General features: G+C 40.4%; 3 protein-coding genes across 5 annotated transcripts in view; 2 read left to right on the top strand and 1 right to left on the bottom strand.

Annotated features, from left to right (window-relative positions):
- Positions 1 to 1,792, top strand: part of tp53bp1 (tumor protein p53 binding protein, 1) — a 28,643-nt gene extending 26,851 nt beyond the window's left edge. For both annotated transcript variants that reach the window (XM_084724488.1, XM_084724578.1), the window contains exons 27-28: positions 1,228 to 1,364; positions 1,469 to 1,792. In XM_084724488.1, the coding sequence (XP_084580614.1) occupies positions 1,228 to 1,364; positions 1,469 to 1,656 (325 nt within the window). In that variant the 3' untranslated portion in view covers positions 1,657 to 1,792. The remainder of the gene's footprint in view (positions 1 to 1,227; positions 1,365 to 1,468) is intronic.
- A 1,146-nt stretch (positions 1,793 to 2,938) lies between these two features.
- tubgcp4 (tubulin gamma complex component 4) lies at positions 2,939 to 13,195 on the bottom strand. Its single transcript, XM_084723284.1, has 18 exons — positions 12,998 to 13,195; positions 11,542 to 11,670; positions 11,170 to 11,292; positions 11,036 to 11,089; positions 10,847 to 10,903; positions 10,175 to 10,254; positions 9,414 to 9,615; positions 9,152 to 9,317; positions 8,924 to 9,048; positions 8,116 to 8,166; positions 7,923 to 8,028; positions 6,718 to 6,825; positions 6,103 to 6,247; positions 5,836 to 6,013; positions 3,830 to 3,964; positions 3,627 to 3,743; positions 3,405 to 3,544; positions 2,939 to 3,204 (listed from the first exon to the last, which is right to left on the bottom strand). The coding sequence occupies exons 1-18, from the start codon at positions 13,076 to 13,078 to the stop codon at positions 3,198 to 3,200; spliced, it is 2,004 nt and encodes a 667-aa protein (XP_084579410.1). The 5' UTR covers positions 13,079 to 13,195; the 3' UTR covers positions 2,939 to 3,197.
- A 518-nt stretch (positions 13,196 to 13,713) lies between these two features.
- Positions 13,714 to 17,814, top strand: cdkn2aip (CDKN2A interacting protein). Of its 2 annotated transcripts, none has more exons than XM_084723263.1 (4): positions 13,714 to 13,783; positions 14,194 to 14,443; positions 14,542 to 14,666; positions 16,885 to 17,814. In XM_084723263.1, exons 2-4 carry the CDS (start codon positions 14,196 to 14,198, stop codon positions 17,472 to 17,474), a joined length of 963 nt encoding a protein of 320 aa, XP_084579389.1. In that variant the 5' UTR covers positions 13,714 to 13,783; positions 14,194 to 14,195; the 3' UTR covers positions 17,475 to 17,814. The 2 variants fall into 2 exon arrangements, with proteins under 2 accessions (XP_084579389.1, XP_084579397.1); XM_084723271.1 differs by lacking the exon at positions 13,714 to 13,783 and adding an exon at positions 13,814 to 13,996.
- Positions 17,815 to 18,077: the final 263 nt, after the last annotated feature.

The following is an 18,077-nucleotide window of genomic DNA, read 5'->3' as shown; positions in this document are numbered from 1 at the left end:
TTCAGTCTGTCACACAGTAAAAATGATTATGAAACAGTTTCCCACAACTTCATCTCAATCCAAGAAAGATGGTAGTCAGAATTTACTTCTCCTTACTTTTTATATGTGGCAAGAAACACACACACACACACACACGTATCATGGTGTCCAGGTTGTTGCTGTTGGGTGGACAGCTGTGTTGGATGAGTAGGGAGTGAAACTAAATGAGGAGCATGATATAATTTCCTGTTTCGCTCATATTGACGATGACTCACTGATGAAAACAAACGTCATATTTGCGACTCATGAGAGCCCTGTGAGACTCTTAATTTATCTTCAATTTGCAAGCAGGAATCATTTGTGAAACATGACAAGGCCACTCATCTGTGTGTTAGCAGCCCCTTTCTTTAGTGAAACGGGACCCTAGGTTGTAAACTAAAAAACATTAAAAAAAACAGTCCTGATCATTTCATATAATGTCTGTGAAAGTAAAATAGACAATGGCCCCTGAAAAAAAGGTATTTGAGTTATTAAGGAACTCAGTTTGTCACATTTTGCAATCTTGTAAACAGTATTTTTCTCCTGTTTTTTTTTTTTCTATCCGTTTTTCCATAAATATCAGTTTGCACCTTGGGAGTCCAGCAGAATAAATCACACCATCTTAATATGTTCCTAACTACGCCTGTTTTTCCACTTTTTTAAGAAATAGAACCCTTTTCACACTAAAACAAAATCCTGGCAGTAGATGCAATCATTCTCATTTCTTTTTCCTCCATTTTGAAAAACATTTTTGTTCTCACCTGCTGCCCACTCGCATCCACTTACTTTTTCACATGTGCCTGTGAATTTATATGAACATTGTTTTTTAACTGGCATTGCTAAATACTCAAAGTATTTCACAGTGAAGAGGGGAAACTTTTCTCAACCACCACCAGTGTGTAGCACAGTAGCCATTTTGCACCAGACACTCACCACATATCAGTTTGAGGGAATTATTGAGCCAGTGGGATTAATTAATACTAGAGGAAAGACCGCCCCCTACTGGCACCAACACCACTCCCAGCAGCAACCTAGTTTACCCTGAGGTCTCCCATCCAGGTACTAGCCAAGCCCATACCTGCTTAGCTTCAACCATTCAGCAGCATCCAGGTCCATGTTGGTGTGGCGGCTCACAGGGTTGTATGTGCTAAATAGTAAATTGGATGTCATTTTAACACAGCCCATCTTTTTTTTCTTTCCTCCTATCAGGCATCCTCGCTGCAGCCCGTTCAAGGCTCTGCGGGTCCTTCTGGTGTTTGAGAAGCCCGTGGAGCTCTGGGCGCAGCTGATCACCATGGGAGGAGGTTCCTCTGTACGACACTTCCAGGCAGACAAGGACAGTTCAGGTACAGACTGCACCACCTGACGTCTAAATAATGTGCATCGTAAAAAAAAAAGAAAATATTGTGCTGGATCATTGTTATTGATTTTTTCTTCTCTCCATTTGCAGACATTCCTGCTGGCAAGTACGATGTTGTGGTGACAGACCGTGCCTGTCCACCATTGGTAGAGAAGAATGTGACATCACAGGAAGTACCGCTGGTGTCTCCTGAGTGGCTCATCCAGAGCGTCATCAAAGGGGAGCGCGTGGGTTTCCATAGCAAGCCTCAGTATCACCATGACTACTCGTCCTCATAATCCGACTCCTCATGTTGCAAAATGCCTTCGACCATGTTAAATGTTCAGCATTAGTTCTGTTGCATGCCTCTGCTGTATATAACTTTATCCTGTCTGTTTTTATGGGATAATAAATTGTGACCCTTGTTCATTTTAACTGATTTAAGTTTATTTTCTCCACAGAAGATGGTACATATATGGTTAATATTAATATTTACAGTATGTACAGGGACAATGAGTCAAACCACGAAGAACATTTTCCCACTTAATTCTACTGGTCTTTTACCTTACAGATCGTGTTAGGTGTGTGTGCTCAGCTTCCACCCCAACACAGTGGAAGTGAATGAAGTCTGTAATATTCACAGTATTGAAAAATGACATTTAAAAAAATCAACAGCAGCTTTGTAGAAAAAGCGTCCTGGGTATGCGTCATAAAGCAGGTTAACCAGTATAACTGTCAGAGAATAATAATGATAAATCAGGTTTACATGACCTACAGTAAGTTACCATGGAAACGCAAATACTTTAAGACTTAAAACCTGCAGTGTAGGACTTCTACATACAAAAGAACATCTGTTACATTCAAACCCCCGCCAGATGAGTTCATAAAATCTATTTCACAGTTTGTAACTTTTACATCAGTCAGCAACAATTATCTGTTTACTGTGGATGAGACTTTAGGGTAAAGTTCAGAGTATCTGAAGTATGGTTGTATGAGGTACTTATTGTTAGTCAGTGTATTACCTACGGCGGTCGGCACGCCCCCAGTTTGGAGAAGTAATACTGATGTAGAACAGGTTGCTGGCCTGCCGCTGCCTTGATCTGTCAGCTTGTTTGTGTGCGACTTCTGTTTTCGGATTCACCAAAGTCACACAATAATACACACAAGCGAGTCAATTGGTGGAGGCAGCGGTAGACCAGCAACTGTTCTTCAAGGTAAAATGACTGTTTTTGCCTTGAAGAGTCTGGTGGCTTTGGAGAGAGTGATATTTGGCTTTTGTAATGGTTGTTTCCCGTCAGAAAAGGAAGTGGGATGGCAAATAAAAAATATTCTAATTATAGCATCCACTTAAAATGGTGGTGAAATACTGCTGACCCTGTCCACAGCAGTACAGTGCTTGATTCATGCTGGTACTCTCTGTTTCTACAAACTGTGGTCATGTCAACCTTAATGTACTGCAGGTAAAACACTGACTGTCCATAAATACATCATAATCCCACTTCAAATAATCCGAACTATCCCTTTAATGAACCCTCGTCAGCGGGACTAAAAAGCAGTTTGCTGTTGGTTTTTTTTTTTTGGTTTGTTTTTTCAAAAGTCATTTTTCAGTGCTGTAAGTGTCACAAACAAAATGCCATTAAAAAAACTATCTTGTGTAGTGAGCTAGGAAAATGATTGTCCAATTTGGGTGAACTAACCCTTTAAAGATAATTTTAACAGACATGCCACGGTAACAGTATTTTGGTTAAGGCAAAAGCAAAGGATGTGACTGATGGGAGTTTCTTCTGTTCAGGGTGAGTTTAGCAGAGATGGACAAGTCTCTGAATCCTTTGAGTTCTTCTTAAACACTAAAAGAAAGAAAATGTATTTTTTGGATTAACTACAGCACATTGATCTCTGATGAGTGCATTCTAATGATCTCAATCATTGTATCACGGATCTTCCACGCCTGGACATTTTATGCTTTGAGTCACTCAAGTTCACTAAATTAATTTTTAAATTAAGAAGATTGATGTTCATGTTCGTACAGTTGTTTTCTGAGTCCTACCTGCCCAGGGTGCCTCCAGCCTGTGTGTAGTACTTGTTGTAGTCCAGTCGCAGTAACAGCTGAGCCAGATCAGAGTTTATCTGATGGTTCCTCACACTCGAAAGGATTTTAAACAGTAAGGAGGACTGACGTCTGAAGCCCTGAAAATTGAATGTGGCAGTATTAAAAAACATATTTTTAAATTTTCCAATATTAGACAAATAAGGGGAGAAGCTACTCTACCTTGACCAGGATGTCCAGCTGAGCGGTTCCTCTCTCGTCCAGTGACGCCACAGTCTGACTGACCAGCGAGCAGAAGTTATGACACAGCTCGAGGATCTCGTTCAGACAGTGGAACACCTGGGGACAGAAGGATTCACTAAGTGAACAAAGAGTTTCAGTCAGAATAATGGATGAATTTCAGCAGCCAGTGAAGTGGTTTCTACCGGCTTCAGCAGGATGAAGGACTGGGCCAGCAGGTTACTGAGGAAGTGGTCGTGAGCCAGTCGGATGCTCTCAAAGTCTCTGGTGGAGTTGATCTGCTGAAGCAGCTGAGAAAACTGCGACTCCAGCACGTCCACCTACAAACAACGAGAAAACACGTCAGCTAACACACTGCTCCAATCGATGGGATCATCTGTTAAGTTCATGTGATAAAAACTGCACTTTACTGTATTACATGTGCAGCCATATCTGGTGCCTCAGGTGACCAGGTGTCCAACTTAACGTGCACTTAATGCAGCATTTTTATCTCTTGTCCGGTGTTCCACTAAGATGATACCTCACATTTTGATTGTTCTAGTTTTCAAAAGTCAAACCACTGCAGGAAAGAGGTTTTTTTTTAAATCCATCTTTAATCCAGTGGCTGTGAAGACAGCAGGTGCCAGTGCAGGTTAAAGGTTAGGCCTTCGCTGTCTTTGCTGCCTTCACAATCCCAAATGTTAAAAACAGCCAATCATCACAAAGTCACAACAACCTCTGCAGATTTAGGTGGAATATGATGGAAACCACCAGAAAGAAAAGGAAATGCAGCGACAACAAAGACTGGAAAAGGGCTGATGAAGCCGGTGACTATTTGCAAAGATTTACCACAGATATTTTTCAGTTTTTCACCACTAAAAACCAAAGATAATTGCCAAACAAGACATGGTAACAGCGGCTGAAATAACTACTGTTTACTACCCTGTGCAGCACTGTGGTAGCCTGTAACCTGCAGTCTATTTTGTGCTACTGAATCAACTAGAGGACAAAGCATAAAGAGCACTGGTGATGTGTTTATAGCACATAGTGCAATAATTCATCACATGCATCTGTAAAGCTTCATCTGCAGTGATATCACATCAGTAGACGTAAGGGAGGTAATTAATAATGATTCATATCAAAATACAGTTTACAAAGTGCCTTACAAATCATCATGAGAGGAGTCTACTGTTTTCCCAACCTGATTCTTATCTCATTTGTGGTCTGATAAACAGCAAATTCATGCCACATCTCTGTATTTTCCAGGAACAGGGGATGATTTCATCTAAAGTAAGCTGGAAAAATGATGCACCCAGTTGTTAGGCTGTGTAGCTACTGAGGTACACAAACAATCTCCACGCACCTTTGCAGATCTGTGCGACAGCACACGTGTAGAAAAAGTCACATGTGAAAAGAGAGCCAGCTGAGAAGTCTGCCTGAGTTGTACCTGATGACTTCTCTGTATTTTCAGCACTTGGAGAATTAAAGATTCATCTGTGCATGAACAAATCTCAGTACTCCTGTAAATCTGAATACAGATTTGGAGATTTTCTTTAAATATTAAAAAATCTGATTACACACATATGGATTCTGAAATTAAATTTGCAGACCTCTGTACACATTCACAAATTTTAGTATGCATTTAAGGGGTTCTTTTACATGTTTCAAAATCTGATTACACACACAGACTAAGATATAATTCCATTACTCTCTTTGCACATTTGTAAATAGTTTTGGTACAATAATAACCCTTTACAACAAAATAAAATTGAACACACAAATGTAATTGTTTAAAATAAAGTGTATACAAGCATCACTGATGAAAGAGAATTATTTAGACCTATAGATTTATAATACTGTTGTTTTCAAAAATTTTATATATTCATTCATAAAAATAAGTTTCTTTTTATCGTGTCACACAAAACAAGTAAGTAGACGTGTCACTTGTGGCTACAATCTTTTGGAAAATGGGTCAAAAATCTTTATAATCTTGCAGCAAATTATTTTTCTCATCCAGAAATACATTTAAAACTGCTAAATTTACTTAAATGACATTCTGCATGTTTCTAAAGAGCAACAGGGATTTATCCTCCAGACCGTCTTCTGGGACTGAGACTATGATTGATCTTGAAAACCGTGTTTACTCACAATCTATTTTACTGGTTTGGTTAATTTATACATCTGCTGTATCGTTCACTGTATTATTATTTACCTGTAAGTAATACTGCAGGTTGTCGATCAAGAACGCCATGTGGTTGCGCAGTCTCCACTTCACAGCATCTGTCTGACTGGACTTGAGGTGTTTCCTCTGCATCTGCAGAGCCCAGCAGTGCTGCAGCTGTGACTGCACCCTCCGTACGCTCAGCAGGTACCTGAACACAACGTTGTACCTGAACGCAGAGGAGGAGAGGATGCTCGCCAGCTTTCAACAAACAAGTGAATAATAAATGCTACAATAAGGAGCCAAATGAGTTCTCACTTCTCCAGGACAGCAGGAGTGAAGAGGATGTGCAGCGGCCACTGAACCTTGTAGGTGAGACCGAGAGCCGCCCAGCCGGTGGGAGGGACCTCACGAGGGGAGGTGTCTTGGGGAGGCGTGGCTCCGTCTCTGGTGCCTGTCGCCTCTGAAGAAAGCAGACAGAATATTCATTAAACACTCTGTAACAATAACTGAAGTGGACTAAATTACAGAGATCAGGAGGATGAGAGCTCTGAATGAACTTTAGACTCAACACACCTCACTGGCCCGTTAAACTTAACCTTAATCTAGAAGTAATATGCAGATGTCACTTTGGGCTTACACAATTTCTTTAACATTTTCATAAACTAAATGATTGTTTTAAATAATCTGCAGATTAAACGATAAGGAATAATTGTTAGCTGCAGTCCCAGTTGAGTTGAGATGGCTTTGGTTACTGTGAAGATGTGAGCTGCTCTATGAATTGTGCAGCTGTTTATTTTACAACCACTGGATGGCGCTAAACACCAAATAAAGGAGTGCATCACCTCAGTGTAAAACGTTTTCTATTTGTATTCACAGCCACATGGTTTTCTGTGTCAGTCTCCTACACGGGGTTCATATTATTCAGCTCACCTTTGCTGTCTTTGCCCTGGTAGTCCACTGTGAGGTGCAGCAGAGGGAGGAGGTTGTCGTCGTCCAGGAGCACCTTATGAGCCGCCTGCTGAAAGGCCACATTTACATCTGTGGAGCAGAGAACACATGAATTTAAAATACAGATCTTATGACAGCTGTCGCCATAAAGAGTTCATGAGTCCTGCTGCTGCACAAAAAGGCTAAACCCAAATCTCACTCCTACATACCTGCTCCATCATCCAGCTGCATGTTTTCAAGTAGGGTTCACCACATTAAGTAACTTTGGTATTTTTCAGCATGGACTCTATTTTCCATGTTTTTGTTCCTAAGTAACTAATGGGGACAACAATTTTTGAAATTGGTCCAGTATTGAGAGAAAGCACTGCAGCCATGGAATGGGCTGCAATGTGATCTTTATGGAAATTGCAAACCAAACAAAGTACACTAAAAATTCTGTTTTTCCCCACTGACAGGCTCTGGTTGTTATTGTACGAGTCTGACAGCATTATGAAAATGATCGGTACAGAAATGGAGCTTTTTTTTTTTTTACAGAGTAAGATCCTTTTTGTTTAACCAGAAACAGACAGATGCATCGCTCTCATTAAAGCCACCAGACTTCATTTACAGAAGCAGTAATTTTGTCATCACACATTTCATTCAAACTCTACAGAAACAAAATAAAACTCACAAAAAACTCAAGGAAATAAAGCCTTTATTCACTGCATTAGATGTGAAAATATTCTGGCTCTACACACAATTTCTCCCCACCGCTTTTCTGATGTCTGACTTCCCTCTCGCTCCTCTCCCCATATTTCCACATTTAATGTGAAGGTTCAGGTGAGTTTTATTTGGCTACTGTCTAGTTTAAATCAAGGAAGTTTTCCAATCATAAAATTGCTGTTTCTGTAAATGGAGTCTGGTGAAATCAGTGGTGAAGCTACACCACCACTTCTACGTAGTTTTGATCTATTGCTTCTTTTTCACCTGAGCAAGAATAAATTACATGTATGTTTCCCAGTGTGTAGCATGATGACAACTGACCTATAACACACTGTGGCATCTGAACTGTAAATATCACTGGCTAATACACCCTGTTGTTGTTGACAGCAACACCTGCACAAGCATTTTGTAATGAACAATAAAGTCTGGGGAAAAACTACTTCACAGATCTCAGTCAAGTTTCAGGTTTGCATGTTAAAATTTACCGTGCTCTGTGACGGCTGTTGGGGGCGTCTTCAGCATTTGCTGCGCGAGGTCAATAAAGACCTGGTAGAGCTCGCCACGACCCAGCAAGTAGAAGTCCTTAATGATCTGGAAGAAAATACAAATATCAACACTGACTGTTCAATTTGTACTCCACAATTTACGATCCAGAGCCAGAAAATGATTAAAACAAACCTTCAGCTGTTCGAGCAGGTCTGACTCCTCCACCATCAACGTCCAGAGATGCTGCAGGTCAGAAAGATTGTCACATTTTAATTATGTAACACTGAGCGTGGTTGAAAGACAAAAAGAATAGTAGCAGCCCCCAAAAGCTGCTTGTCAACTTTTAAAGAGGCACCGCAGAGAGCATCTTAAGAAACTGCATGACAGCCTGGTACAGCAGCTGCATCAAAGATGACAAAAAAGTCCTCTGGCAGCACAAGAGACTGCTGGCATTGAGCTGCCATCACCAGAAGGCTAAGAACATTATAAAAAACACATTACACACGCTAGACAAAATCTGTTTAAGCTCCTCCCACACAGCCACTTTTCACACAAATAGACTGAAAAATTGTCACTATTGAACTCAGACATATCCTCAATCTGACGAGATTGATGGACAGGACATGCAATCTTAACTTACATGTCACTTTAAACCACGTACTATGTGTAATACTTCTATAAGAACTAGATGTTTTTCAAGACCCCAACACACCATCATCATCACGCCACAGCACATACTGCATTTCTGCTGCTGAATGCTTTTGCATCACTGTTGTCTTTAGTTGTATAATGTTTCTATTTTGCACTGATATTGCTTCTATTCTGTGCTTTTTAATCAATGGTATTTTATATTTTTACTTTATTCTTATCTTCTTTATTCTTTATTCTTTATAAATATGTGAAATATGTGTGAGGCTTAAATACAAATGGGCCATTTGAGGTTTGTGCAGTTGCAATTTGTAATAATAATAAAGTTATTGAATCTTGAATATGAGCTCACCTCTGCTACTGTGCTCCTGATGCGATCAATCAAGTTTTCAAAATCCACCAGGCTGAAGAGAGGCTGCTGTTTGAGTCGGTGCAGCTCGGCAGCAAACATGTCCTCCTGGTGCTTCAGTATGGAGCCTAAAACCAACAAAATAATCATGTGATTTATCTTCTTTTTCATATAAAGACAAAAAGTATTTCATGTACAAGACTTCAGTTAGATTATAGCACTAGAGACTACCAGCTCTTGACGGGCTGTGGTTGTGGTTTTCAAACATCTGGACAGATTCTCCGACGAAGAGGATCTTCTCAGCCACTCTGATGGGAATATAAGAGGGAAGCATCTCTGTCCGCAGGGAGAACTGCTGCAGAGACGGAGCCAACATGTTCTCCTCCTCGATCAGCCTCTGCACAGGAACACACAAGGACATAATCAGAATTCTTTTTAAAACATACTGAGCTCTTGTCTAGTGTTGGATGTGGGTTTATGTGTGTGACTGTACCAGGTCCTGAAGCTCTCTGAGCTGTTTCCCGCTCAAACCTCCCAGCCCCAGGTCCTCCTCCTCCTCCTCCTGGTTGGCTGCAGCTCCTCCTGCACTGGGGCCCTGCTTCACAAAAAACTCCTCGCTCTGGTCGAGCAGCAGTCCATGCAACATCCAGGCTGCTAGCTGCTTGTACATCACACCATGACACACAGCAAGAATCCTGTAGAATGTGTTTTAAAAAAAACAATATATGTATCTTTGTGTGACACGGTAAAGCCTAATCAGAAACTAAAACAACACAGAGGATTTTTTGACATGCATTGCAGTGCAACACAATGGTGCATTTTACAAAAAGCAAGAATCAAGCATATGCTATATTCAAGCTTTGTCCAGTTCCACTCAGTACTGTGTGGCTCAGTAGCTGCTTGAGCCTCAACTGACAAAGTTCACCTCCATGTGCACAAGAGACCCTTTTCTCTTAAAGCGAAAAGTAGCATACCTCACTGTTTGAACAGAAAGCTTAATTATTGTTGCCTTTTAGAAAATATCATGCTTACATGATTTAAATCAAATGATTTTTAGCTGACTTTTAACAAATTACTAATAACTTATTCAATAAAATCACTCAATATACGACCTATTAAACAAAATACAGACTGCGCTCATTTATCAAGCTAAGAACATGTAGAAACATAACTTAGCTCCCACACTTCATGTCTCTAAACCAATTATGCATCACAAGAGAACACATCAAATAGTGCCATACAGAGCTGACTTACTTTTCTAAGGCCATGCGTACAGGAGGAAGCCCCCCACAGCTGTGCTTGTACACCGTCTCCAGGATCTGACAGCCATGGATCTACAGCAGCACACACAAGACAAAGTGAACATACAGCAGCTGTCAGTTCTGTTACCCAGGTGTTACTCTAGATTAGTAAATCTAATTCTCTGGACATTTTCTTTAAGGAGTTTCCACAGTAACTTCTACGTCATGTTTATTTAGTTTGCATTGAATTTACTTGGCAAAGTAAAATGGGAATCAGTGCATGTTTCTGTCAAATACCTTAGTAAAGAGTCATAATTAATCAAGCATCAGTAACTGACATATCATAGCATGTCATTGCTTCCATCTAAGAAGAATTTGTGGTTTTTTTTCAATTTTTACTTTGGTCCTTGATCCACACATATCTTGCTGTTTTTATGGGCTGCTCTCGTGATGACGGGAGGATTTCAAGAAAAAAAAGGGTATGTTTTGTAATTCAGCCAGTGAAGTTGCATACAACCTCCATTTATTCTGTATTATTGAGGGTTTTCTGGTGAGGTGGAGGCCTGTTGGAATCTTTTTTTAATTGAACAACTTCTCCTTTCCTAATCATGTGCAACATCAGCAGCACTGTGCTCCACCCTGAACTTGCATTTCCTCGTGAACTACTTCATAAAACAATCCTCACCTTCTGTGATTTTATAGTCTCTACCACCACCATCACAGAGGGAAACAGCAACTGGAACTTAATAAAGAAAAAGTACAGCTGTTAGACAACAGACATGTTTAACTATAGAAAGACTTTTCATTGTTTAGTATACTTTAAATGGCAAAAAATCTTAAAATTATCTCTTTAGAAGTTTCATTAACACTTTACCTGGTCAAGCTTGTAATTCACATGAGATATTGTCAGATGTGGATCTCCAAGGAACTGAAACACACACACAAATTAAGTGAGCATCCCGTCACATGATTCACCATTTATTCTTGTTGTCTGTGTTGTCATTTTACCTCTTGCTCAAGATCCAGCAAGGCCTGTCTGTACGGCTGCAGCATGGAGTCCAGACCTGTGCAGAAAGCCCGCAAGTAAATCCCATGTAGTCCCGTCTGGTTGGGCTGGTTTGTGTGATGTTCCTGAAGAACAAATCATTGAGGAAAATGCATTAATGATCAACAGAGAAACTCTGTCTTAGATAGGGAAGAGTAAGGTTCTTTTTAATAAAATGAACCATTGTATAGTTTCCTGAAGCAACAATACCACAGATGCAGCAAAATATGAACATTAAAAATACAACTATGTATTAAAATTGCCATTTCAGAATAGCTTTCTTTACAAGCTAAATATCTAAAATAGGTTATATGGCATTGAGGGATATTACTCACTTGTGGATGCACATGGCCAGTGTGTTGTTCTATGAACTCTGTGAAGCGTATGTAATCTGAGCCCAGTTTAGAGAGACGGTTGAGGACACTGGTCTCACTGGGGTGAAGGAAGGGCAGGTCCTGGGACACCTGAAGATTAAACAAAGTGGTTTATGCTTGAAAAGAAACACAGTGGCCCTTGGATACACAAAGGTTACTAAGGTGCATGAGCCAAAACACTTTCTTTCCTCTGCCTATAGACTGGTCAGGTTTACCCCTGTACAATACCAGCCTTGCATAAAATCAAATGGTTCACTTTGTTGTAAATCAACATATCAATAGTCCTGTTCTTTACAAGCCAAATGAGCGATTGTGGAAGGTTACAGCCCATTATGTGTCTCCTAAAGTCAGCCAAAAGAATACAGAAAGTTCACTAAGTAGTTGACTGCAATGTATATATACATATATTATTATTACTATTATTATGGGGCATTTTATGCCTGTATTAGATAGGACAGTTTAAGTTATGTCAGGAAAGGGGGATGACACACACATCTGCTGCAGAGGACTCAGCCTCAGTACCTGTTCCATGTCTTACCACCTGAGCTACCAGGATACCACCTAGATTATTTGTTGGTTATGATGCTGTCACGTCACTTTCTGTGTGACAGACAATAGATAAGTGGTTACCTGTGGCATTTCCTTTTCTTTGTGGTGGTTTACATCATATTTTGCTTAAATCTGCAAAGCCTGTGAGTCGGTGGTGACTTGCAATTTTCCCCACTGAGCGAAGAGTAGCAAAAACAGTGACAGGTCAATCTGATCAATCCACCTGACATCGAGCACAGCTACATGATGAAAGCTTCCCCTGCTTTCTTCACAGCCACTGAACAGAAGACAGATTTTATAATAGTGTCTGTCCTGTTGTGCTTTGACTTTTGACAACTAGAGCCAATGAAAATGTGGGACACTGTCTCAATATGTGGAACAACAGTTAAAAATACTGTGCAGTCCCACAGAAAGTGGGACAACTGGTCACTACAGGCTGTCCTAGCTTCTGTATGTGGCTAGAAACTGTAATAAAACCTAATTCTTTAATGCAACGATTGACTCATTTTCATTAGCCCTTGTTATTCTGAATAAGAAAATGAGCAATACATTTTATTTGAACAAACTAAAATTACTTACATTTTACTTTGAGAGGCAGGTAAATGAACACAGTTTAGGGTTTAGCTTTTAAACCTGTTTGTACAATATTGCAATGTATATAATATTACTTGAAATTGCTGAAGTGGCCTCTCCTTAAGCTAATTTATCCTAGCTCAAACGCAAAACTATACTGCTGCAAATACAATTAAAACATGTGAATGAGTTAACCCTAAAATACGTTTAAAAAGCATGTTTTCAAGAGTACAAAACATTTAGCTAACACGTCGATGTTAATTCCGAAGCGTTGTTCGTTGTGTTTCTGGTTTACCTGCAGCAAACCTGTCCGTTTGTTCCAGGTGAAAATCGTCCCCGGGTATCCGCTCAACGCCAGAAGCAGCTCGTGAATCATTTTAATTCACTGCGAATAGATTAAAATGAAAAATGTAGCGGCAAGCTTCCCATTCATCGACCAAAACAAACCGCCGCCCGAGCTGTCGCAGGTTGGCTACGTTATGGCGCAAAGCATCACGGGACATGAGCTGGTTGCTAGCCTCCTGTAAGCTAGTACGTTCACTCGTTTTCGCTCATTGTTTACTTTGAATTTAATGTGTGTAAAAATTAAAAGTTTCTATTGTTTGGGTTTCTGGTGCTAAAAGAAGATAACAAGGCACAGTTTGTCGTTTAAACGAGCTCTACGAGGCATGTCAACAAAAGCAAACGAAAGTTAGTATAGGAACGGTCGTGTCTACAACAAGAGAACCCCAGACCCACGAAAGATATCGCGAGAGTGCAACCCAAATCACGATCTTTTTCGATCCGTAGCCATGTATTTATGTCCCCCAACCCCACCCGGGCTGTAACTATTATGTTGACAGATGATAAAACCTAATTGATTTGTACAATATACGAAATACATAAACAACGTATACAAGTCTCGCGATAGTTTTGCAAATCAAGGGTTCCCCTCTAGACCTCACACCCCATAGCAACCTGTAGCTATCAGTACGATTATGGGAAATGTAGTTCTTTTCGCAAAAAAAGGCAGCGTCGTCGGTCTGTCGTCATCATTCGGTCATGTAGCTAGCTAGCAACACCTCGCAACGGAGAGAGCTTGGTATGTCGTAGTTACTAGTTAGTTAAAAAAATCACTTAATACAATTGAAACAATGGCTATCACGCGACTAGCATTATTCTAAAGCTTGATAGCATGATGTAATGATTGGCCTGGTATCAAGTAGTGCTATTGTGATTCGGCTAGCCGTTTGGTTTAACTTAACGTTAGTTGCTAAAGTCAGTTTGTCAATGGCACTCTGGAAAACAGTGTAAGGTTAGCTTAACTTGGCTACTATCATGCACGTTAGCAACAAAATAATGATTGTATGCGGCTAGTTAGTAGGAAGACAGCCACATCAAGCCGTCTACATACTTGTTAGGTTTATTTAGAGCAGTTACCCCGATTCAAGCTAACTTGTGTGCCTCACAAAGAACTGAACAAGTGTGTGTTTTCTGTGTTTGTTATTGCAGGGATGGCGGGGGAGAGGAGCGGAGAAGACATAGTTTCAGAATACCTGGGCCAGAACCCGCAGCTGGCCCAATGGGTCGACACTTTCAGGGGCTACCATGAGACCAGCAAGCAGTGGTTTGCTCGGAGAGAGTTCATCCTGAGGAACATGGAGGCTTACCCCACTGTGGAGCCAGGAGTGCCCAGCAGCAGTCTGGACAGGCTGCTCTCTCTGTCCACGGTATGGGCCAATCACGTTTTCCTCGGCTGCAGGTGAGACACACTGACAGAGCACCATGATAAACCCCAGAAAGCAAAGATCAAGGAGATCACTGATAATTCCACTTGTCTCTGTTGCCTTCATTCCTCAGGTATCCACAGGCTGTGATGGACAAGATTAAGGAGATGGGTGAAGGGATAGCTGTCAAAGATGCCCCAGTTCATAAAACGACAATTGATGGAGCCATGGGGAAGGGAAAGCGGGCTGCCACAGACGGTAATACAATGCACATTTTTAATAAAGCAGACTGTGGCTGTGCGATATGACCAAAATCTCATAGTCATATTAAATGACCACATATATACTCAACAAATTATAAAATTAGCAATGTACGGTTTTCTGGTTTGTCTCAGACTTTTTGTATCCAAAACAATGTCTCTGTGACAGAAGTAGCCCCGCTTTTAGGTAGGAGCTTCTCGTTTTGCCTTCCTGGTCGGAGTCTTTCTCCTGTTCTGAAACACCCTGTTTGGTGTCACATTCACTCTCCTCCATGTCTGTTTGTGTTTTCCTCATGCAAATTTTCTGCCTGCCTCTGTACCATGCAGAAAAATGCAAAGCATCATCCAAATGATGAGAAACATTGTTGTAAAGAGCGTGATTATCAACACAACAAAATAAACGTCAGTCAATATTAGAAGATAGAATCAGAGCATAAAATGAAATGATATACATTGTTTCTATTGTCACATGATCGCACAGCTTTGCTGTATTTACTTTTGCAGCTAATGTATGATGTGGCTGAACCAGGAACAGTTTGGGGCAGTTCAGTAACCAGTGGACAGTGTTTGTACTACCATTGTCATATAATTTTAACCTGTCAGGAATACATAGAGTGGTAGCAACATAGAGAAGAATGACATTGTAGTAAGCATTGTGGCCAGTAGCTGTATTGAATTGCTGTGTGGGTTTGCAAAATGTGTCTCCTAAATGTTGTTTCCACATGTCTTTAAATGATTGTTTGTGAAATATTAGAAACCCATTCCAACACAGTGTGATCCAGCACCACTACAAGCTAGTACAAGCAAAGTAGGGTCAACTAAACTCTTCATAGCCTCAACAAAAACTGAAATATAGTCTTGTACATAGTCTTGTTTTCAAGGTTAGGAATATGCATGAATTTGAATGTGCTCCTTGAAATTTTTCAAAATAATCTGGTAATTTAATGACACAATCACTCATATTTTAATATAGTGTGATGCTAACATATTGAAAGTGTTTTTTTTCTCTCTTGAAAAACTGTTTGAATCCTGGAAGACAGAAATAATCACCTACAAAACTATAATATATAACTTAAATATTGTAATTAGTTCTTTTCATATTGTTCGTCCCTAATGATTCATAACACAATAAATGACATTACAGTGCATAGTAACAATATTTTTGTATAATTGATAACTGCATTTTGTTTGTAAACATTCAGATGTTTTCCCCGGGACAAATTTACCTGTTAAACCACATCACTTTTTCACTTATGTCAGGTCATGTGGAAAAACATTTTTAGACAGGCGTGGGAAAATAGTATTTTGATGCTTGTCCAGAGTTCAAAGATATTCAGTTTACTGTCATAGATATATTACACACCACATATTGTCTTTTCTCCATTCAGCCATAAGAAATCTAATGATTCCAATGAAACGTGAAGTGAAAACATGCTGTTTTGATAAGAGATGCAATGATTTCTTGATTAATCGATTATTAATGGATCACTAAATTAATTGCCATCTATTTTGATAATCGATCGTTCGGTTTTAATAATTTTTTAAGAAAGAAAATGCCCAAATTCTCTGTTTTCTGCTTTGTGAGTATGAATATTTTCTGGTTTCTTTACTCTTCCCTGATGGTAAACTGAATATCTTTGGGTTGTGGACAAAACAAGACATCTGAGGACATCAGCTTGGGCTGATTAATATTTTTCACCATTTTATGGACCAAAAAAGTAATGATTGATCGCTAATGAAAATAATCATTAAAGAAATGACTTAAAAATAGGTCCAAACACGTGGAGCACACATACTGTTTTTCAGCCAACAAGATTGTGACAGAATTAATTAAATAATTTATTGAGAAATGATCGACTGTGGAAACAATCATTAGTTGCAGCTGTAGTTTTAATTTGGTGTGAGAGGATTGTGTACTCTGTGTACTTTGAATAACCCTCATAAATGATGTAACTACCTCTAAGCTATGGATTTAGATGGTAGGAGTGAGATAGTGGGAAGGAGTCTGTGTATCCTCACAAAGTCATTGTATCTTGTTATGGACCACCAACATGCTCCAGAGCTATTTTCTATTACAGCAGGGTTTCAGCGTAATTACTTACATGCAGTTTTTTTTTCTCTCCACACCCACACCTGAGGCTGCAGGCTGCTTCCTCATTAAATGTTGTTTCTTTGTGAAGTCATCACTGTCCTGTCTGTCGTGTCATCATTTGCAGAGGGCGATGCTGACAGCTGTGTGAAGAGAGCCAAATTCGGTCCTAATGAGCTTGACAGTCGACCCGCTGGGAGGACAGCGACGCGGCCCGTGGGTCAGAAATCAGGACCTCCTCCACAGGCTCCAGCAGAGCACCAGCCCTTCTTCAACCGCCTGTACAAGGCGGTGGCGTGGAAGTTGGTGTCGGCGGGGGGCTTCGGTCCCAACTTGGACCATTTTGAAATACTTCGCAGCTGCGTGGAGTCATGTAAACAGACCCTGGCCTGTGTGTTTGTGCCACTGAAGGACATTACAGGCCTCCCCGCAGGTCGCACACAGAAGGAAGGCCACGTGTGTGAGATTCGCTGTCAGACTGTCTACATGGGGACAGGATACGGGCGCGATGAGTCCGCTGCCAAAGCCATGGCTTCCAAAGAGGCCCTAAAAGTCTTTCAGGGGCGAAAAGTGACAGTAAAGATCTGCAGACGGAGGTTCAAAGGGAAAGACGTGGAGGATTTGATGTTGTTGGACGAACAGCCTCGGAGTCAGGGCTTTCCTCCTGCACTCAGCTACCCCTTTCAGGACGAGCAGCTGGAAGATGGTTCTTCATAGAGAGGACAATTTTTGACGTTTGCACTGCTGTGACGCCTGTCGGGAGCATGGACAAGTGACATTTACTTTAATGGAGCTACTGAAGAATTTCGTGACCATGTCGGGACCAGACTGTTGTGCAGCTGAACATCAGAACTAGACTTTTGAGTAACTTTAACTATCACGATGCGTTTCCTACCTATAATACAGGTGACACACTGTTGGACAAATATCTGGGACACATCACCGAAACAACAAGAATGCATCTTATACTGTATTGACCACGTTTTCAACCGCTTTCAGTTTTACAGACTTTTATAGAGAGCGAACAGTGTAACAAAGTGCGTGCCATCATTTAAAATTCAAATAGCCATAAACTGGCAAAAAGCTCAACTTCCAGAGGGCAAAAGAGTTGAAGAGTTATAATTAAACAAGACACAATACCACCTTTAGTATTGTAGGAGAATTTATCGCATTATATTGATGTGATTAATTTACAAAAATTGTTATGGCTGTTATGTCAGATTAGGACAAATGCGTATAATTTTTTCCTCTTTGTTCATTGCTGTCATGACAGGTTTTATTCTGGTGATTTCACCAGAATAAAACCTTACTTTGTTGCTT

The sequence above is a fragment of the Lutjanus erythropterus genome, chromosome 1 (assembly GCF_056507025.1).
Source record: "Lutjanus erythropterus isolate fLutEry1 chromosome 1, fLutEry1.hap2, whole genome shotgun sequence".
Lineage (NCBI taxonomy): Eukaryota > Metazoa > Chordata > Actinopteri > Lutjaniformes > Lutjanidae > Lutjanus > Lutjanus erythropterus.
This window is presented reverse-complemented; position numbering and strand designations above follow the sequence as displayed.